The sequence below is a fragment of the Pteropus vampyrus genome, unplaced genomic scaffold (assembly GCF_000151845.1).
Source record: "Pteropus vampyrus isolate Shadow unplaced genomic scaffold, Pvam_2.0 Scaffold465, whole genome shotgun sequence".
Lineage (NCBI taxonomy): Eukaryota > Metazoa > Chordata > Mammalia > Chiroptera > Pteropodidae > Pteropus > Pteropus vampyrus.
In genome coordinates, this window is record NW_011889246.1 from 1,454,284 (window position 1) to 1,476,806 (window position 22,523).

Sequence of the window (22,523 nt, forward strand, 5' to 3'; positions counted from 1 at the left end):
CCAAAAAAAAAAAAATACCTAGGAATAAATTTAACGAAACATGTCAAGGATCTATATAATGAAAACTACAAGACCCTATTATAAGAAATCAAAGATATACAAAAAATGGAAAGATATTCCGTGTTCTTGGATTGAAAGAGCCAACGTAGTTAAAATGACCATATTAACTAAAGCATTATACAGATTTAATGCAAGTCCTATCAAAATCCCATTGATATTTTTTAAAGAAATAGAACAAAAAATCATCAGATTTGTATGGAAGCACAAAAGACCCCAAATTGCCAAAGCCATCCTGACAAAAAAGAACGAGGCTGGAAGCATCACTTTGCCTGACTTCAAATTATACTACAAAGCGACAATAATCAAAGCAGCATGGTATTGACAGCAAAACAGACACACAGACTAGTAGAACAGAATTGAGAGTCCAGAAGTAAACTCATAGTTTTATGGACAAGTAATTTTCGACAAAAAAGCGAAAAATATACAGTGAAGAACGGAAAGCCTCTTCAACAAACGGTGCTGGGAAAATGGGAGGGCCACCTAAAAAGAATGAAATGACTGTTGTCTATCGCCACACACCAAAATTAACTCAAAATGGATTAAGGACCTGAATATAAGACCTGAAACAATAAAATGCATAAAAGAAAACATAGGAAGTAAACTCAAGGACCTTGTACTTAAAGAGGATTTTATGAATTTGACCTCAAAGGCAAGGGAAGTAAAAGCAAAAATAAATGAATGGGACTACATTAAACTAAAATGCTTCTGCTCAGCCAAAGAAACCAATCAAAAGAGACAAGCAGCCAAATGGGAAAATATATTTGCAAGCAACACTTCTGATTAGGGTCTAATATACAAAATATGCAAAGAACTCACACAACTCAATAACAACGAAAAAACAAACGATCCAATCAAAAAATGGGCAGAGGACCTGAACAGACACTTCTCTTTAGAGGACATACAAATGGCAAACAAATACATGAAAAGATGCTCAACATTACTAGCTATTAGGGAAATGCAAATCAAAACCACGATGAGATACCATCTCACGCCTGTTAGAATAGCTATTATCCACAGGACAAATAATAACAAATGTTGGAGAGGATGCAGAGAAAAAGGAACCCTCATACACTGCTGGTGGGACTGCAAATTGCTACAACCACTATGGAAAACAGTATGGAGGTTCCTCAGAAAACTAAGAATTGATCTACCACATAATCCAGCAATCCCTCAACTGGGCATTTACCCCAAAGACAACAAAAAACCCTAAAGTAAACTGCACGTCCTGGGGGAAGCCAACCAGTCTGATAGGGAAACACACAAAGCATTTACCTGCGAGATGAGGGGTTTGAAGTCCCACTGGCTCATGCTCTGGACCCACACAAGGTTAGCGAGGTGTTTCTCATCCTACAGAATGCCCTTTTAATCTTCACACTGTGTGCCCGGGGTTGCTTCTGGCCAGAGAGATGACTTTTCCAAACTCTCCCCAAAGTGCCGTCAGACTCAGCCAGAGGCCCTGAACTCTGCCTTCAGAAAGCGCAATCTAATAGAAGATAAGTCACATAGACCAGGAAAAAATAATGACTGTAATTAAACATAGTGAGAGTGCCTCTTTGCCTAAATGCTGAGAGGATGCAGAGTAACTAGAGGGCCCAGACTCAAAGAGGGCAGCTTTTTAGGGGAAGCGATCCCATAATCCCAGCTTAAGGAAAGAATCCTCATCATTCGTTTATTCCACTTACTTGTATTAGGTACCTCCTCATGTCACAGGCCTGGAGCTATCGTGTCAAGTAATACATGATGAAGGAAGGTCTTGTTCAGAGGTAGATGAGAAATCTCTGTAGTTATTTTTTCTTTCTATTTGCGCACATAAATGTCAAGCATTATTCTAGAAACTGGGAATACAGAGATAAATAAAGCAGACCCAATTCCCTACTCATGTACTCAGAACGAAACAAAAGTAATGATAATGATCATGACCATAGCTACCCTTTATTGCATTGTTACACCTTATATGTGCATTATGTCCTTTAATTCTCACAATACCTTAGAAATACAGATAGGTATTTTTTATTGTTTTCATTTTACAAATAGGATACTTGAGGCTCAGCAAGATTAAATAAGTTGCTGAGTGAGGCAGGAATCTCTGACTATGCTGTTCACTGAGGTGTCTCAAGCACCTAGGACAGTGCCTGGCACTTGGCAGGCCATCAGTAAATATTTACTCAGTGAATGGTTGTCTGACTTCAAAGCCCATGTTTTCATCTATAGTGCCATGCAGCTTCTCTCAATCAGACAAGATCTAAAGGAAACAGGGCAGGGCTAGAATATGAAGCTCCTCCGAAGTCCCCAGGCTTGGATGGCCACAACCAAGCTGAAGGCAAACAACATCAACCCTGGCCCCCCCTTCCCTACCACCAGGACTCTACAGTGGCTGAAGAAGGAGACCTCCACCAACAAACTGATCCATGGCATACCCACCTATGGACAATTCTCCATCCTGGCCTCCTCATCAGGCTCCAGAGTGGGGCCCCAGCCTTGGGGTCTGGAACCTCTGACTCCTTCACCAGAGAGGCCGGGCTGCTGGCCTACTATGAAGGAACCCCATAGCCACCCTGAATGTTAGGGGTTGGGGGTACCTTTTCTCATAGTTTCTGAGTAAAGATACCAAGCACAGTGAATTCTGGCCAGGCAGATTCCATCCCCTGCCTGCCATCAGAGATTTGTCCTTAAGCCCAGGCATGTCATTGAATCCAGGGTTCCAGGTCACTCCATCTGGAATTCCCTAGGTTTTCCTGGTTTCCTCAGACAGTTATTTTCCACTCTCTAGTCTACTTTTGGTGGGGAGGCACAGGTGTCTGTGGTGACTTCCACCTCCTCCTCATCTCAGCCTCTTACTCCTACAGGGCTGCTCCCAAAAGAAGGCTGCTGAGCACAGAATCAAGGACCAGAAGGCGCCCCATGCCTTCCAGGATGACCAGTTCATAGTTTATGATGATGTAAAGAGCTTCAGAACCAAGAGGAAGCCCAGCCCTGCTGGAAGGGGGTGGTCCTGATGGGCCTAAGGCCTGTCACTAACAGCAGATGACAGCATTCAGAACCTTTTTAAGGAGGAGTCTCATTTAAACTATCCGAGCATTTCACTGATCTCCATGTGACAGCATATTATACCTTTATCACCTATTGATTAAGAAAAGACACCAATAACTATAAAAATTACTCTACAGTGAGTAGCACTCTTGAAAGAATTGTTATTTATCAAATACAACAAATTTTACAGATATATGAAGAGGCAAGATGCATACGGTGAGGCGTATCATTTTATTCAGTCCATTGACAATATTTGATGCATGCTCAAATTATAGACCTTTTGATTTATTTATATAACCCCAGCTCTTGCCCAATACTGGTGGCTCTATAATTTAGTGTTTATTTAGTGTATATAGATTTGGAATCTTTCGGAGGAGCCTTGGCTCTCTTCCACAGGAGATGATTAGTTCCTGCAGAGGAAACTGCACTTGTCCATCTGCATATCTCACATCAGTTATCATGCAGGGCAGGCAGTGGCAGGTACTTTGAGAGGTGTAGACAAAGTGCTCTGAGAGAAGTGAGGAAGGACTATGATCTTGGCTGGGGGAGATGGGAGAAGGGATCATGGTGAAAGGGTCTTTGTGAAAGTCTTAAGGGCCAGAGAAGGTGAGCATTCTGGGGAGAATTCTGTAGGAGTAAAAATATGTGGAGAGGAAAGAGGAGGACAGAATCCAAGAATGAGATGTAGGGCCACATAACTGGACTCCCGAGAGGGGACAGTGTAAGAGGGGAGGTGTCTGGAGAGGAAAATTGGGGCCAACAAGGGTAGCAGACCAGCCCTACCCTCCAAGCTCAGCCTTACTCCAAGGGGAGCCATGGCACCTGGCAGCATTAGAGGACAGGAAGCCCTCTCTGAGGGAATACACAGCATACCCTGAGGAAGCCTCAGGAATCTAGTGGAGGAGAGAAGGCCTTTAGGGAAGACAAAGACATGAATACAGGGAATTGATTCAGGTCTTTGGGGAAGCTTAGTCGTTCTCTTTAGTAATTTAATTCATCATGACCAGCAGATAATACCCCAAAACACAGGAACATAGTGCAGAAAAAGTTGAGATGTTAAAGCTTCCAACCTAAAGAAGTCCACATACCACCCACTCCTCATGCCTCCATCTCCCCGCACCCCCACCCCCACCCCAGACCATGCTTATCTCAGGACAGGGCGATTCCAGAAGGACTCATATTTGGCAGAGAACAGGACTCAGCCATCTAGGCTCCCACTCCAAGGATGTGTCCAGAAGCCTCAACCACTCATGGACCTGTGGGTGCTGGAGGAAAAAAGGGCTCTGTCTAGATGAGAAAGCTGAGCTCTAGAGCTGGCTTGGCCAGGCTTCCCTGGGCTCCTCCTCCACCCCCATCTCACTCCTCATATAGTTCAGCTAACTGAAACAGAAGGGACTGGGTGGGGCCATGGTATGGGTGCTGGACATGGATGACTTCGGTGGCTCCTTTTGTAGCCAAGACTGATATCCTCTCATCAAGATACTGAAGCTGGAGCCAAGTGAGTAAGGGGCCAAAGACCACAAGGAAAATTCAGACATAAAGTATGAACCTGCTCTCTGAACTGCAGGTCCTGGCTCTTTCTGAGGAAATGACTTTGTACTATGATTGCCCAAATTTCATTCACCTCCCCCCAAGAGCTGCGAAAACTGTTGAAACAATTCACTTTTCACACTCTTCTTCCTCTTTCGCGTTGTAGCAATATCTGCCCAGGCTTTTGGGAACCAGGGATCCCCTTCAGGGCCCTCAGCCTGGGAGCAGCTGCTTGCCTTTCTCTTCTCAAGAAGAAATACTACACTCAACTTATAATGTGAAACCTCCACAAGACCTCACCAGTATATGGTTGGGCTTTGTAGATGGCAGATAGCCATTAACTGCCTGATTATACACATAGACCCAGTGTTGAGCTGTGCCACAGCCATGGTTTTGGCTGCTGTTTGGCTGTTCTCTGCCTGTAGGATGTAGGCTGTTGAGCCTCCTCAGTGTTGCTGACTGTATGCTTGATCTATAGATCTGGAATCTGTTGGAGGAGCCTTGGCTGAATCTTCACTGTTTTCCTAGGTCTTCCATACACACCTTTAGTCTGCCCCACTGCTCCAAGCCTGAAATTCCCACACCAGTTTAGCCTTCTGAACCTGAGCGTGGCCACGGCCTTGGACAAGACACCTTCTGCCAAGGGAAGGCAGACAGATTCTGTCCCTACCCTTGGAACAGGTACAACTACTACAGCTATGCAGGGAGTGGCTGTTTCAGCAAAGCTGCACAAGGAACCTGGTGTTCAGCTCCTCTTGCAAATGCAGCACCTAAACCCCATCTCCCCAAACCCCAGGCCAGAGCCCAAGGTCTCTCCACAGTCTGCTTCTTGCTCTCTCTGGCGGCTGAAGTCTGACTCCTGCAGACCTTTCTGTGGTCTTTCCGTACCCAAACTTTTTGCTTTAGGACCTAGGTTCCTTTTGGTCTGGTCTACCTGGGCTGCCTCTTTCACAGGCAAAATAAATCTTTGGTTTGCACTCCACTTTGTTTTTCAGCCCCCAGAAGTAATGACTTACAGAGGCTCTCTCATCACATTATAAGTTCAAAAACTGCCCTGGAGAAGGTATAGAAACAGGAGGGGAGGGTGGCATAAGGTATGCATAGGGAAGAGCTAGCCGAGAAAGTGGTTGATTCAGGGTGTACTAAGCCGTGCAACAAGTTTCACCTCGAGGACTCCACATTTTAGCAGGCAGCTTCCAGGGCACAGGAGATGGCATCTGGGGTACAGCACATTCTTCATTGGCTCAGAACCCTTTGGAGAGAGAAGACTTTTTCCTGGTGATCTCCACTCAAGTGTTACTCCCAAGATGCACACTAGATAGCAGCAGAGATCTTTTTGCAATCTCTACTCATGTGTTATCCTCTATACGCACACTAGATGGCATTAGAGAGGATCCTTTCATAGTGACCTCCACTCAGGTGTTATTCCCAAGATGCACAATAGATGGCAGCAGAGGAAAATGTTTCTTTGTGACCTCCACAGATTATTTAAAAGGTGTACACTAAATGGCAGCGGAGAGGAGACTCTCTCTCTGCCTATGGGCTCTGCTCTCTTCACATTAAAATGAGAATCCAGACCCCTGGTACTAATATCACTTTGAGATAAATCCTGTTTGCGGCCTTTCATATGTATTATCTCACTTACTCTTTCCATTTGCCAAATGAGGCAGAAAAAATATTTCCATTTAACAGGTATTTAAATTGAAGACTTCTTTCTAACACAGTTTTGAGTCCAGTATCAATGTCTAAAAGGGCTAAGATGGGCCAAAAGAACATGCACACCCAGTATCCTGGACAAATAGAGTAATGCAAATAGTCCTTACAGCTTTGGGTTTAATCTTGATTATTCTTTCTGAAGAAATGCTGCATGTAACCGAACAATCCAATTTGCCATGCACTTGCCCAAGCTGTTTTTCCGGGCGGAACTTGGGAAGACAGCTGGAGGTAAAGAGAGGTAGGAGGGAGGAGGTGGCCTAGCCCTTTACAGGAGTGCAACCAGCACCAGATCCCCTATAACACTTCACCCTGCCTGTCCTCCAGCCTTTCAAAATCTGTTCTTCCATCCAGAGCACCAGTTTGCTAAGGGAGAAAAAATTAAAAATCAAAAAAGGAAACCTGTTGCATCAAACTGGAAACCTAGGGAAAATGAGTGATTTCTTAGTAAAAATAAACATTAATAAATAGAACCTAAAATAAAAATTAAATATATATACAAACAGACGAATTAGCCATCCAGGACCTCTTTCCTCTGGGTTCTCCTCTCATTGTTCTAAGGTCTCCCTATCCCAGGACAGGGAAGGAACATGAACGAAGCCATTTGGAATCTACCCTAGTATCCACCCGCTCCTAGTGTCTTCATCTCCCCCAGCCGTGTTCTGCCCAGTGAGGACACCCTGGAGAGGGATTCTCAGGCATTAGCTGATTCTGATGTGTTGGCCAGAACTTGGATTGCAAGGGACTGGACACAGTGACTGAGGTAAAATAAATTAATAATTTTTAAATGGTTTAAATAAATTAATATGTGCAAGAAGCAAGTTTAAGAGTGAGTTTGGACCTGGCAGCTCCAGGGGCTCATATTCTCATAGTGGAACCTGGTCCCTCTCCAATCCTGCTAAGCACCATTGGGTAGCCCCATAATCTCTACCCTAACCCCTTAAACTTTAATCTCAACACTAAACCCTAACAACGTTTACCTGGGACTCCAAGACCCTTGACACTGATGCCTAAACTCTAAACCCTGACCCTAACCCTGACCCCTATCCTCTAACCTTATCTCAATCTCTAATCCTAACCTAATGCTCTAATCCTGACTCTGACCCTAACCCTAACCTAAAAATATAAAAGATTGAGTGGTATGTGACCATTACTGCAAATATGGTTCTCTTCTGGATGATTATCAGTTCAGTTTTGACAAATGGATACACAAAGATGCAATAATTTTTTCTCCTCTACTATATCATTAGGCACAAGATTTATTAAATATTGCTACATGCAGGAGCTGTTCTCAGGAGCTTCACAGTCCAACAGCGGAATCCTTTCAGGCACCCTTGCCCTTCCTCCAGCCCTGATTAGCTCTGGAAAATTGACCATCTCTTTCTCTTTAGGGGTATAGTCTTACCTGTCTTTCCTTTAGCAAATCATATTCCTGGAGGTCTGTGCCATATCAAAAAGAACCTGTGATACTGAGAATCAGAATTTATACTCAGTTTCTGCTGCATAGAAAAAGCCTCCTTGGCAGAGGTCAGCCTACTGCATAGAAAAAGCCTCCTTGGCATGTGTCCGAGTGATACTTATAGTCTTTATGTGGAGGGAGTAACTCAAAATCGCCAAGAAATTAACCTTGGTCTGATTTTTACAGGGTGTTTCCAGGAGATGATGTTCAAAAGGCCAGTGATAATCTTTCAGCTCCTGGTTGTAAAATGAGTCTTCAGGGTAAGTGCAGACCAGGGTCTGTTTCCACCCAGATTGGAAACTTTTCAGTGTTGTAGTTGGTAAGACTGGTCATCAGTTTGGTGGCATTCCCCTGCTGGACCACTCTACACTCTCCCTTTCATGTCTCATCTATCAAAGCTCCCAACAGGCAAATCACACTCTCCACTCATGACTTGACCACAGCACAAGACTGTGGAAAATAACACAACCATCCTAGGGACCTACAAGCTCTATGGGCTTTGGCACAGCTACTAATTTAGGAGCTATCAGTAACAACACACCTGACTGTGTAAACTGGTGATTATCTGAGACCATGGATGTCAGAAACACACGACCTCAGAAGTCATCTTGACCAGCAGAGGGGAATGTGGGGTTTTCCCTGGCCAAAGATACAGACTAATTTATCCTGACTAATGAGAAACCATCCCTGATCCACCAGGTCCCAGCCATCCAGGAGTGCCACAATGTACCTGACAGAATGACTGGGTGTCTCTAGGGAATTTCTGCCTTAAAAAGAATTGTACAAGGAAGGGCAGGGTGCTGCAGACCCTACTTCACAGGTGTAACATAAATGTTTATGGAACAAGGCCCAGCTGTAGCCCTAAAAGCTGCATCACAAATCTTTGCCCTGAAAACATGCAGGAACGGTATCGGGAGGTCATGAACAAGGATCCTAGGAGGACTGAAATGTAGATAAAAGGTGAACAGGGAGTCCCTAATGGGGACCTGAGGATGGAAAGTCCTGCTTGCCCTAGGGCCATTTGCAAATTATATTCTTGTGGCCTTGTCTTTTCCACAGGCACAGTTGGATCCCTTTACATGTTTTTTTTCCTGGGTTAGTACTAATGCAATTCCAGAGACTTAACTACAAAACTACAAGTTCCTATTATTTGGTCAAAAGAACATCAATAAGAGATGCTGAAAATGTTTCCTGTTCCTCAAAGAGTGGAAAAGTAGCAGTTGTTCTGATATAAGAAGTGACCCTGGCAATTGCTATTTTTATAATTATGTTTTTCAAATACAGTTGACATTCAGTATTATATTAGTTTCAGGTATACAGCATAGTGGTTAGACATTTGTATAACTTAAAAAGTGATCCTACTGATAAGTCTATTACCCACCTGACATTAAACATAGTTATTACAAGATTATTGACTATATTTCCCTATGCTGTCCTTTATATCCCCATGGATATTTTGTAACTATCAAATTGTAATTCTTAATTCCTTCAATGGTTTTCACCCAGCTCCCCATACCTCATTCCACCTGGCAACCATCAGTCTGTTCTCTGTATCTATGAGTCTCTTTCTGTTTTGTTTGTTCATTTACTTTTGTTCTTTAGATTCCATATATAAGTAAAATCATGTGGTATTTGTCTTTCTTTGTGTGACTTTATTCTACTTAGCATAATATCCTCTAGGTCCATTCATATTGTTGTAAATAGTAAGATTCCATTCTCTTTTATGTCCAATAACATTCCATTGTATATATGTACTACATCTCCTTTATACAATTGTCTATCGATGGACACTTAGGTAGCTTTCATATCTTTGCTATTGTAAATAGCTCTGCAAAGAAACGCATATATCTTTTTGAATTAGTGTTTGGAATGTCTTTGGATATATACCCCAAAGTAGAATTGCTGAGTTATAAGGTATTCTATTTTTAATTTTTTGAGGAAATCTATACTATTTTCATAGTGGCTATACCAATTTGCAATCCCACCAACGGTGCACAAGGGTTCTCTTTTTCTCCACATCCTCACTGACACTTGTTGTTTGTGGATTTATTAATGGCAGCCATTCCAACAGGTGTGAGGTGCTATCTCATTATGGTTTTAATTTACATTTCTCTGATGATTAGTGACCTGGAGAACCTTTTCATGTTTATTGGCCATCTGTATGTCCTCTTTGGAGAAAGGCCTATTCAGGTTTTCTGCCATTTTTTAAATTGGATTATTTGGTATTTTTGGTGTGAGTTCTTTATTAATTTTGGATATTAACACCTTATCAAATATATCATTGAGGGATATCTTCTCTCATTCAGTGGGTTGTCTTTTTGTTTTGTTAATGGTTTCCTTTGCTGTGCAAAAGCTTTTTATTTTGATGTAGTCCCATTTGTTTATTTTTTACTTTGTTTTTCTTGTTCAAGAACATATATCAGAAAAAAAAGATATTACTAAGAGCAATGTTGGAGAGTTTACTGCCTATATTTTCTTCTGGGCATTTTATGGTATAGGATCTAACATTCGTTTTTAATCCATTTTGAGTTTATTCTTGTATATGATGTAGGACAATGGTCCAGTTTCATTTTTTGCATGTATCTGTCCGGTTTTCCCAGCACCATTTATTGAATTGACTGCTTTTACCCCGTTGTATATTCTTGCCTTCTTTGTCATAGATCAAATGACAATATAGGCATGGATTTATTTCTGGGCTCTCTCTTCTGTTCCATTGATTTTTGTGTCTGTTATTATGCCCATATTATGCTGTTTTGATTAGTATAGCCTTGTACTATAGTTTGATATCAGGTAGCATGATACCTTCAACTTGTTCTTTTTTCTCAAGACTGCTTTGGCTATTAAAGGTCCATTGTTGTTCATATAAATTTTAGGATTATTTGTTCTAGTTCTGCGAATAAATGCCAGTGGTGGTGTGATAGGGATTGCATTGACTCAATGGATTGCTTTTGGTAGTATGGACATTTTAATAATGTTAATTATTCTTATCCATGAGCATAGCATATGTTTCAATTTATTTGTATCTTCTTCAATTTTTTCCTTCAATGTTTTATAATTTTTTGAGTACAGGCCTTTTTCCTACTTGGTTAAATTTATTTCTAGTTATTTTATTGTGTTTGATGAAATTGAAAATGGATTGTTAACTTCTCTTTCTGATAGTTCCTTATTGTTGTATATAAATGTTAACTGATTTATGAATGTTAATTTTATATCTTTCTAATTTACTGAATTCATTTATCAGTTCTAATAGATTTTTGGTGGAATCTTTAGGGTACCCTATAGTAATATTATGTCATCAGCTAATGACAAATTTACTTTTTCCTTTCCAATTTGAATGCCTTTTATTTCTTTTTCTTGTCTGGTTGCTGTGGCTAGGACTTCTAATACTATGTTGAATAAAAGTGATGAAAGTGGACATTCTTGTCTTATTCCTGATCTTAAGGTAAATGCTTTTAGCTTTTCATGTTGAGTATAATGTTAGCTTTGGGTTTGTCATATATGGCCTTTATGATGTTGAAGTTTGTTCCATCTATTTCCACTAAGCTGAGTTTTTATCATAAATAAATAAATGCTGGATTTTATAAAATGCTTTTTCCTTTTTTATTTATTTACTTTTTTTAAAATAATTTTTTAATTTTGCAATTACAATTGGCATACAATATTATATTAGTTTCAGGTATACAATAGTAATTAGACATTTAGATAACTTACAAGCTAATCACCCCAATAAATCTAGTACCCATTTGACATTATACATAGTTATTACAATACTATTGATTATATTTCTTATGCTATATTTTACATCCTCATGACTATTTTGTAACTACCAATTTGTACTTCTTAATCCCTTTCCCATTTTACCGACCCCTCCCATCTGGTAACCATCAAAATGTTCTCTGTATCTATGAGTTTGCTTCTGTTTTGTTTGTTTGTTTGTTTGTTTCATTCTTTAGATGCCACATGTAAGTGAATTCATATGGCATTTGTCTTTCTTTCTCTGTCTGACTTACTCCACTCAGTATGATACCTTCTAGGTCCATCCATGTTGTAGGTGGCAAGATTTCTTTCTTTTTTATGGCTGAGTGATATTCATTGTATATATGTACCACTTCTTCTTTATCCATTCATCCATTGATGGAAACCCAGGTTGCCTTCATATCTTGACTATTATAAATACTGCTATAATGAACACATGGATGCACATGTCAGTTCAAAATAAAGTTTCGGGTTTCTTCAGGTGAATACCCAGAAGTGGAATTACTAGGTCTATCTTTGTTTCTTGTTATAGCCTTTGTTTTAAAGTCTATTTTTTTCTGGTATAAGTATTGCTAAACCAACTTTTTGTTTGTTTGTTCCCATTTTCATGAAACACCTTTTCCATCCCCTTACTTTTAGTTTGTGTATGTTATTTGATCTGAAGTGAGTATCTATAGGCAACATATGTAAGGGTCTTATTTTCTTTTCCATTCAGTGACCCTATCTTGTTTGGAGTATTTAATCCATTATATTTAAAGTAATTGTTGATAGATATGTAGTTATTGCCATTTTATTATTCATATTTTTATCTTTTTTTCTTCTTTTAAAAGAATTTCTCTAACCAGTCTTATAATTAGTCTTTTATTGTCTGGGAAATTCTATCTGTCCTTCTTTTCTAAATAATAGCTTTGTTGGGTAGAGTAGTCTTGGTTGTAGGTCCTTGCTTTTCATCACTTTGAATATTTTGTGCCAACCCCTTCTGATCTGCAAAGTTTCTTTTGAGAAATCAGCTGACAATCTTATGGGAGCTCCTTTGTAGGAAACTAATTGCTTTTCTCTTGCTGCTTTTAAGATTCTCTCTTTGTCTTCAATCTTTGGCATTTTTTAATGATGATATGTCATAGTGTGGGCTTCTGGGTTCATCTTATTTGTGACTCTTCACTTTCTGGGCTTGCATGTTTATTTCCTTTGCCAGGTTAAGGAAGTTTTTCATCATTATGCCTTCAAATAGATTTTCAATGCCTTACTCTCTCTCTTCTCCATCTGATACCCTTGTGATGTGAATATTGGTACACTTGATGTCTCACAGGTCCCTTAAACAATCTTCATTTTTTAAATTCTTTTTTCTTGTTTTTGTTCTTATTGCGTGATTTCTTCTACCTTATCTTCTAAATCGCTGATTCAGTCCTCTGCTTTATTTAATCTACCATTGATCCCCTCTAAGATATTCCTCATTTCAGTTATTGTAGTCTTCATTTCTGACTGGTTCGTTTTTATGCTTTGTATCTCAATTTTTTATGTTTTCTGTATCTTTGTTAAAGTTCTCATGAGTTCATCTACTCTTCCCCTAAGTTCATTGAGCATCCTTTTTTCCCCCCTCTTTAATTCCCATCCCCCAGTTCCACCCCTGACCCATGGATGTTGTCATTTCCCCTTAAGAACTGTATCTCTAAAGGCGGGGTGTCCCTTCCCACATGCTCACAGCATGCACCCGGGGCCTGGCGCACCCTGGGCCTGGCGCACCCAGGATATGGTCCGTGGCTCCACCTGGGGCGCGAACCCAGGACCTTCTGCATGCAAAGCAGACGTGCTAACCACTACACTATGGAGCCACTCCCTCATTGAGCATTCTTATAACCAATGTTTTGAAATTTGTGTCTGGTAGATTGCTTGTCTCCATTTTGTTTAGTTCTTTTTCTAGAGCTTTGTTCTATTCTTTCATTTGGGACATGTTTCTTTGTCTCCCCATTTTGGTTACCTCCCTGTGCTTCTATGTATCAGTTGGGGCTGCTATGTCTCCTGGCCTTATTAGTGGTCTTATGTAGTAGGTGTCATGTGAGGCTAAAGGGCATGGTCTTTCCTGTTACATGAGCCGGGTGTTCTGTGTAACTTATATGAGTTGCATGTGCCCTCCTGTTGGAGTTGAGGCTTGGTTGCTATCTGCACATCAATGGGAGCTCAGGCTGATTGGTTGTAAGGACTGGCCAATAACCATAGTGGAGGAGCTATTGTGCAGGAGCTGACTCTATGAAGCAAGATTCACTTTAGCAGGTTCTGGTGCCTGCTCAGTCTGCCCTTTAAATGTGTTGTCCTTGGATGTGGCCCTGAGTACTGCTCCAGCTTGATCTAAAGATGACTACTGGGTGTGATAGCCCTGGGAACTTCTGGGAGGACCCTGCCACAGGCCAAATTTGCCTGTAGCCTATGCCCTGGCCTAGGCCACCTGGTATGAGCCACCAAGCAATCCACAGATGGTCATCACCCACTTTGGGATGAAGGTGTCTCAAGAGGCCAGCTGCTGCTAGTGCAAAAATTTGGGCTGCTCAGCAAGAGATACAGGGCACATCGAGGCCAGATGCTACTTTTAGGGTTTTGTAAAACTTTAAGAGAATTTAGGAAAGTCTGCAGCATGAGCCACAAGCTGTATAGAAGAGCCACTGGAAGCAGCTTGGGTGGGCCTGTAAGTTGGGTAGGGCAGGATCTTAGGGAATCACCAGGGCAAGGTGACCACTTGTATCTGCAGGCCAGGAGCGGGGAGGGCTTAACAAAGAAACAATTGATTCTGCCAGCACTTCTTTCTGGGAGAAAGGTGTCCCTCCAAGCCTTTGTTCTGAAGTTAGACAATTCAGTTCTTCCTTATATCTCTCTGGCACTTAAGCTGCTGCCACAGACCTGGAGCTCAGAACAAGTAAGTTCAGCAGTGAGTAAGTCCCTGCATGGGTCTTTTAAGAGAATCACCTAGAATTCCAGCTGCCCTCTGTCTCAATAAGCCACATCTCTACTGGTTTTCACAGCCAAAAGTTGTGGGGACATTGATAACTGACAATGGTGCTCTGGGCTGGGGAGCTCAGTATGAAGCTGGGACCCCTTGCTCTTCTAGGGGCCAAGATATTCTCCCAATTTTTAACCGCCACACGAAGGTAGGGGATCAGCCCATTTTATGTCTCTGCCTCTCCTACCAGGTGGTTTCTTCTCTATGTCTTTTGTTGTAGGACTTCCCTTCAGCTAGACCTCAAGAGATTCAAATGATGGTTGTTCTGTATTTTAGTTGTAATTTTGATGTGGTTGTGAGAGGAGGCAAGCATAGTGTTTCCTACCATGTTGAATGGAAATCCTGTGAAATGTTTTTTCTGCATTGTTGATATAATCATATGATTTTTATCCTTTTGTTTGTTTGTTTATGTGGTATATCATGTTAATTGATCTGTCGATATTGAACCAACCTTGCATCCCAGGAATAAATCCCACTGGATCATTTTGTATGATCTTTTTAATGGATTGCTGGATTTAGTTTGCTAATAATTTTTTGAGGATTTTTGTATGTATGTTCATCGGGAATATTGTTCTATACTTTTCTTTTTTGTATGATATCTTCATCTGATTTGGGGTCAGGGTAATGCTGACCTTGTGAAATGAGCTTGAGAGCCATCCTTCCTAACCAATTTTTTGAAATAGTTTGAGAAGTGAAGGTGTTAATTCTCCTTTGAATATTGTATATAATTCACTCGTGAAGCCACTGGGTCCAGGACTTTTGTTTCTTGTGAGTTTTTGATTACTGATTTGATCTTACTAATAGTTAACAGTTTGTTCAGGCTTTCTGTTTCTTCTTGATTTAGTCTTGGATGATTGTATGTTTCTAGGAATTTATTGATTGCTTTCAAATTGTCCAATTTTTTGACATATAATTGTTTATGGTCTTTTCTTACAATCATTTGTATTTCTGTGCTGTCAGTTTTCACTTCTCTTTCGTTTCTGATTTTATTTGCGTCGTCTCTTTTTTCTTGATGAGTTTGGTTAAATGTTTATCAAATTTGTTTGTCTTTTCAAAGAAACAGCTCTTGGTTTCATTGATTATTTTGTATTGTGTTTTGGAATCTATTTCTCTTTATTTCTGCTCTGATATTTATTATCCCCTTCTACTTAATTTGAGATTTATTTACTGTTTATTTTCCAGTTACTTTAGATATAAGGTTAGATTGTTTTAAATTTATTTTCTTGTTTCTGGAGGTAGGCCTACATTGCTATAAATGTCCCTCTTAGAACTACTTTGGCTCTGTCCCATAAACTTTGAGTCATTTGAGTCATTGTGTTTTCATTATCATTTGTGTCTAGGTATTTTTTAATTTCTTCTTTAATCTTGTTGTTAACCCACTCATGGTTTAGTAGCATGTTTTTTAGCCTCCATGTGTTTGTGTGTATTCCAGTTTTCTTCTTGTAATTGATTTCCAGTTTCATACCACTGTGATCAGAGAAGATTCTTGATATGATTTAAGTCTTCTTAACTTTACTGATACTTGTTTTCTGGCCTAACATGTAGTCTGTCCTGGAAAATGGTTGATGTGCACTTGGGAAGAATGTATATTCTGCCGCTTTAGGGTGAAATGCTCTAAAAATGTCATTTGAATCTACCTGGCCTAGTATGTCATTTAAAGTCACTGTTTCCTTGTTGACTTTCTGTCTTGAAGATCTGTCCATTGGTGTCAATGGGTGTGAAAGTCCCTTACTATGACTGTGTTATTATTGATCTCTCCCTTTATGTCTGTCAATATTTGCTTTATATATTTAGATGTTCCTACTTTGGGTGTGTAATTGTTTACAAGGCTTAAATCCTCTTCTTAGATTGATCCTTTTATCATTATGTAATGTCCTTCTTTGTCTTTTTTTATATCCATTGAATTAAAGTCTATTTTGTCTGAGGTAATTATTGCTACCCTAGCCTTTTTTATATTTCCATTTGTATGAAATATATTTTTCTATCCCATTACTTTCAATATGTACATGACTTTGTATCTGAAGTGGGTCTCTTGTAGGAAACATGTATGGGTCTTGCTTTCTTATCCATTTAGCCACCCTATGTGTTTTGATTGGAGCATTTAATCCATTTACATTTAAAGTAATTGTTGATAGTACATAATTATTGGTATGTTATTAGTCATATTTGTGATCTTTTCCTCTTCTTTTTCCTTTTAAAGAAATCCCATTAACATTTCTTGTAATGCTTATTTGGTGGTGATGAACTCCTTCAGCTTTTTCTTGTCTAGGAAGCTTTTTATATGCCCTTCAATTCTAAATGATAACCTTGCTGGGTAGAATAATCTTGGTTGTAGGTCCTTGACTTTCATCTCTTTGAATATTTCTTGTCATTTCTTTCTAGCCTACAAAGTTTCTGTTGAGAAATCAGCTGATAGTCTTAAGGGAGCTCCCTTGTAGGTAACTAACTGCTTTTCTTTTGCTGCTCTTAAGATTCTCTCTTTGTCTTTAACCTTTGGTAATTTAATGATGATGTGTCTTAGTGTGGGCCTCTTTGGGTTCATCCTGTTTGGAATTCTGCACTTCTTGAAATTGTATGTCTATGTCCTTCAGGTTAAAGAAGTTTTTCATCATTATTTCATCAAATCGGTTTCCCTTTCTCTTTCTTTTCATCTGCTTCCCCTATGATGTGAATGTTGGTATGATTGATGTCCCAAAAGTCACTTAAACTAACTTCCTTAAAAAAAAATTTTTTTTTTTTTTGCTGTTTTGATTATTTTCAGATACCTCATCTTCCAAATTGCTGATTCAACCATCTGCTGCATCTAATCTGCTGTTGATTCCATTTAATGTATTCTTCATTTTGGTTATTATATTCTTCATTTACAACTGGTTCCTTTTTTATGGCTTTTATCTCTTTGTTTAAGTTTTCATTGAGTTTAGCTATTCTTTTCCTAAGTTCATTGAGCACCATTATAACCAGTATTTTGAACTCTACATCTGGTAGATTCCTTTCTTCCATTTTGTTTAGTTCTTTTTCTGGAGTTTTGTCCTTTTCTTTTACTTAAGGCATGTTTTTTGTCTCCTCATCTGGGTTGCTTCCCTGTGTTTGTTCCTATGTATTCAGTAGATTTGCTGACTCCCAGTATTGGCAGGATAGCCTTATATAGTAGGTGTCCTGTGGGGCCCAGTGGCATAATCTTCCTGATCATCTGAGCTGGGTGCTCCAGGAGCATCCCTTGTGTAGGTTGTATGTGCCCTCCTGTTGTCATGGAGCCTTGATTGCTCTTGGCATGTCAGTTGGTGAGACTGATCCTTAAGCTGACTAGCCATGAGGACTGGTCATGACTACAGTGGATAAGTTATTCTGTTGGGACTGACCCCACAAAGGTGGATTTGCTGTAGCGGGGTTCTGGTGCCTGCTGCATCTACCCTTGGTATTTGTCATTTGTGGAACTAATTGGGTGGTTCTCTAGTGTAATCTAAAGCCAGTTATTGAGTTTGTTGGGTCTGGGGCATCTTGGGAAGGGCTCTCGTCTTCTGCTGTCTATGCCCATCTCAGGGCTCCTTGGTAGGAGCTACAGAGAGAGCTGTGATTAGTAGCTTCCTGTGCTGAGCTTGAATCACCACGGAGAGGCTATGCTGTGACCACAGCCCAGGTGTCACTAGTGTTGAACTGGGGACTACTTAGCAAAAGGTACTGGTCATGCTATGGTCAGCTGCTGCTTGTTTGGGGTTTGTGGACCTTTCAGAGATTTCAGGAAAGTCCACAGCACAGGCTGAGACTGGGTGCTTGTGAGAAACAGCCACTGACAGGGTTTATGGCCTGTGCACAAGTTGAGTGGGGCTGGTTCTCAGGGAATCACCAGGGTAGGATGAGCAGTGCTAGACAGTTTGATAAAGATTCATTTGCTGACCACCTGTGCCTGCAGGTTGCGTGGGGGAAATTCAGCAAAGGTATAATGCTGCCCACCTGCTGGCCGTGTGGAGGGAGGGCTCAATAAAGGAACAATAATGCCTGCCAGCACTTCTGTCTCAACCAGAGCTGTCCCTACAGCCCTCATCCAAAGCTGGAGAATTCAGTTCTTCCTAGTATGTCCCCAGTGCTTTTCAAACTGCTGCCTCTGCTCTGGAACTCAGAGCAAGTGACTATATAAGCAAGTAAGTCAATGTACAAGCTCTTTCAGAGGAATGCCTGAGACTCCAGCAGCCCTCTGTCTCACCCAGGAGGAATCCCTGCTGATTTTCACAGCCAAATGTATGGGAAATCCTATTATTGTCACTGGTGTTCTGGGCTGGGGAGCCTGGTGTAGGGCTGGAACCCCTTGCTCCTCAGGGGTGATTTCCACAAATAAGATATCCCTCCTGATTCTTAACTGTCATACATGGGTGTAGGACCAGCCATTTCATGTCTCCATCCCTCCTACAGTCTCAATATGGCTTCTTCTTTATATCTTTAGTTATAGTTCTGTTCAGCTAATTCTTAATGTGGTTTCTCAAGGGTGGTTGTCTATAATTTAGTTGTAATTTTGATGTGGTCATGGGAGGAGACGAACAAAGCATCTGCCTACTCCACCATCATGACCAGAACTCTATTACTATGCAGGTATTTAATTGTTTAGAAGCTCTTCCTCAATGGAGGGGAAATAAGGACAGAGATATCTAGGAATAATGGGGAAGGAGGATTTAACTGCATATCCTTTTTATTTGAGAACCTAAAAGATTCGAATTGCTAAAATGAGGTTTCACATTTGGTTCCTCTGACTGCTAAAGTTTCTGTGGGACAGGGGAGGGAGCTCTCATGTTAGTCACCTGGGGACTCCATACTGATTTCTATTGAGCAGGTCTGTTGTGTCCAGTTTTACTTTCAGCTGAGCATAGGGTCTTTCTGTTATAAACCCTTGAAAATCTCTAATTTGGCTTAATTCAGTATATAACATTTAAAGAAACTGATTTCTGAAGCAGAATTGGTGGCTACAGTCCAACAAGAGGCTTAGAGACCCTGCCCACCAGCCCAATCCCTGTTCCCAGGGTTAGCTGCCTTTCAGAAGGTCCCAGCTACTGAGGGGGCAATGACAGACATATGGGGGATCCCTCATCCACACCAGTCTTCCTATGGAGAGAGGCCTGGAAACTTTCCCCCACATCTTCTTCAGACATCGAGTTGAGGCACTCTACAGAACCCAAAGGATGGCATACAGTGAGAAGTTCCTGAGGATTCAGCATTCCTGGGGAAGGGAAGAGATGAGCTGTGAAGTGGGGAGTGGGTACCCTGCTTGCTGTAGCTTCAGTGCCCCTCAATTAACATCTCTCTTCCTGTGTGGGACAGACGCTCAGAAAGCTGAGGGAGGGCACATTTAAGACCCAAAGAGTAACACTCACAGAAAAGATCTCAAACCCAGGATGGAGCCAGATAGTGAGTTTCCCACCACTGGAACCTGAGAATCAAGGTCGGCATGCCCCTGGCAGGGGACGCCTAGGAACTGTGCAAGAACTCAAGCTAAAGACTTCAATCCAGAAAGATAATAAAGGAGTAAAGGCATTTTTCAAGACTCTAGATAGGAACTCTGCAGGGTCACCCATAGCATACACTGGCCACCTTGATCTAGTGCTCCAGGAAACTAGCAATGGCCCAGGCCACCATATTCAGGTCCCAAGGCAGGCGGTGATGACACAGTTAACAAGAGTGTTGACCTGGGTGATAGTGGCATGAATGGTGGGTGCTAGGTGCTCTGCTGGGCTTTTTCCTCTGGGATGATATGGAGCTCAGACAGTGGTAGGTCACTGCTCAGAGCTAGAGTTCAGGAAGCTAAGAATGTGGCTGGAGCCTTGTGGGAGTTCCTGGGTTTCATTCCATGTCCACCAAGGGGACCCAGTCCAGGATGACCCAGGACCCAATACTGGTGGGAAAGGGAGAGGGGTATATGCACCCAGCCCATTCTCACTAACTTCGAGCTCCAGGAGGCAGCTTAAGTCACCAAATCCCAAGGGGCCATCTTCCATCATCCTGATTACCCCTCTAGTGCAACTCCCCCATTCAGAGGCACGATACCCTGTGGCAACTACAACCATGGACAGGCTTTGCGTGTTGGTCTCCCTTTCAGTTAACTACACATCGGGTGCCTAATAAGTGCTGAAGATGAGCTCTCCCAAGCCACAGTTATAGCACTAGATATATTTTAACTTTAAACCTGAATTTTTAAAGAATTACCAATAGTTCCAAAATTCCTTTAATTTTACTTTTGTAAAAAGGCATCATTTCCTTTATTTTACTTTTAAAGGGAAAGCTAAGTAGCTTTTTAAATATTCCTATTTAAACTTCTACTTTTTCCTTCACATAACAATTATAATGCCAGCACCTCCAACTCCTAGGGCATCTTTGGGTCTTCAGTGATGACTACTTGGCCAACTGTCATAAAGATCTATGGTAGTGGTTCTACTGAGAACCACACAGACTCTGAGGTTTTGTGTTCCCCTCTCTCCTTCACTCTGAGACTCTCCAGAGCTATGGGTCACATTTTGTTTGGTTTGAGTGCAGCATGGTTCAAAGGGGATGGAAATTTCCCAAAAGGTGTTAGTAGATATGCACAGCCCCTTGTATGGAATCTCTGAAGGTTCCTGCATCAAATAAAAACAAATTGGGATTTAGGTTTTTAGAAACTATTTTAAAAGACTATTGCAACAGAAAGAATGCTTCAATCTCGGATATCAGAAAGCATCTCAAAATCAAACAGAAAATGGCTTTTATTTTACAAAGTAAGGAAGAATAAGCAGTCCCAGGGAAGCCAGAAAAGTCAGGAGAAGTAAACAAACTTCATGATTGGTGTGATTTGACAGGAAAAATGTCAGCTGTTTCTGATTCCTCAGAATAAGCTGATAAGGGGACATACTCAGTTCAGTACTTGATGAGACTTAGGGATAAGCTAAAGGGACCTGTGGGAAGGACAGAAGCCTGAATGAGTTTGGGCAAGGCAAAACAGAGGGTAAGAGATGGACATTTGTGAATACTTGGTCATGAGATCTGCAAAAGAGCTCTCAGCATCTAACAACTATATCCAAAATCTTTCACTTAGAGATCACTAAACTCTAGCATGGCTTCTAGAAGCTTAAGACCATGTTCCTAGGATGAAATTAACTCCACTTAAATTTTCTACCTGAAGAAACTCTATACTGCCAAGAGAATTTACTGTTTGTTCCAGCCAAACCTTGGTGATAGGCAGATAGGTCCCGGAAAACTCAATTAGTACTTGCTTTAGAAAACTTGTAATTATAAACCCTTTCTCAGCTCTCTGAGATGTAAATCTACAGCCTAGTACTTTCTCTGCAAGAGTCAGAAAACTGCAGGTTTGAAATTCAGGAAGAGAACTCTCAAGCTCCCAGTCCCTGTCAGAGGGTAAAGGAGGACCCTTTGTGGGCACTTTACTCCGTCTTGCACCACTGCCTCCTTTTGTGCTGTAAAAACCAACACCTATTTTTTTTAAAAGTGATAACCCATAACTATAAGGTTGTAGCATTTGAAGTCTATAATTACAGAAAGTGGGTAAGGCAGTATCCTAATAACAGGCAGACTTCATGATGAAGATAATCATGCAGTAAAATTGTTGGATGGTCTTTTTTATCTATGGTCTTCCTTTATCTCTCTCTTCTCATCCCAGTAGCTGTAGAACCTTTAAAGGCAAAGACCAACTACTAAACTAAGTTGGGCACACTTTAGATGTCCATATCAATTCTTAGTTTCTTGGGATAAACTGTTTAAAATGTTGGAACAATCAGGTGAATACAGGGCAAAATCTATAGAACTAAGAGATAAGGTGTTGGATGCCACACTTTTCTATGCCACTCACTGGCCATGTGACTTGGGCCATGTCTTCTAACAGCAAACCCAACTAGGCCTCACCTGACAACGTGTGCCTTGTTCTACAGGATCTCAGAGTTCTTTCATGTGAATCCAGCTGTAAAAAAATTACAGTTTATATAGTTCTGGTTTCCAACTGGTCCATGTTAC

General features: G+C 40.9%; 1 protein-coding gene, 1 non-coding gene and 1 pseudogene across 2 annotated transcripts in view; 2 read left to right on the forward strand and 1 right to left on the reverse strand.

Annotated features, from left to right (window-relative positions):
- Positions 1-2,329: 2,329 nt before the first annotated feature.
- LOC105306929 lies at positions 2,330-5,394 on the forward strand (annotated as a pseudogene).
- Positions 5,395-6,512: 1,118 nt separating this feature from the next.
- Positions 6,513-22,523, forward strand: part of LOC111732522 (spermatogenesis-associated protein 31A5-like) — a 40,828-nt gene continuing 24,817 nt past the window's right edge. The window contains exons 1-2 of the mRNA XM_023524456.1: positions 6,513-6,574; positions 7,979-8,052. Of these exons, the coding sequence (XP_023380224.1) occupies positions 6,513-6,574; positions 7,979-8,052 (136 nt within the window). The remainder of the gene's footprint in view (positions 6,575-7,978; positions 8,053-22,523) is intronic.
- Positions 13,307-13,380, reverse strand: TRNAA-UGC. Its single transcript has one exon. It is a non-coding gene; the product is annotated as a tRNA-Ala (tRNA).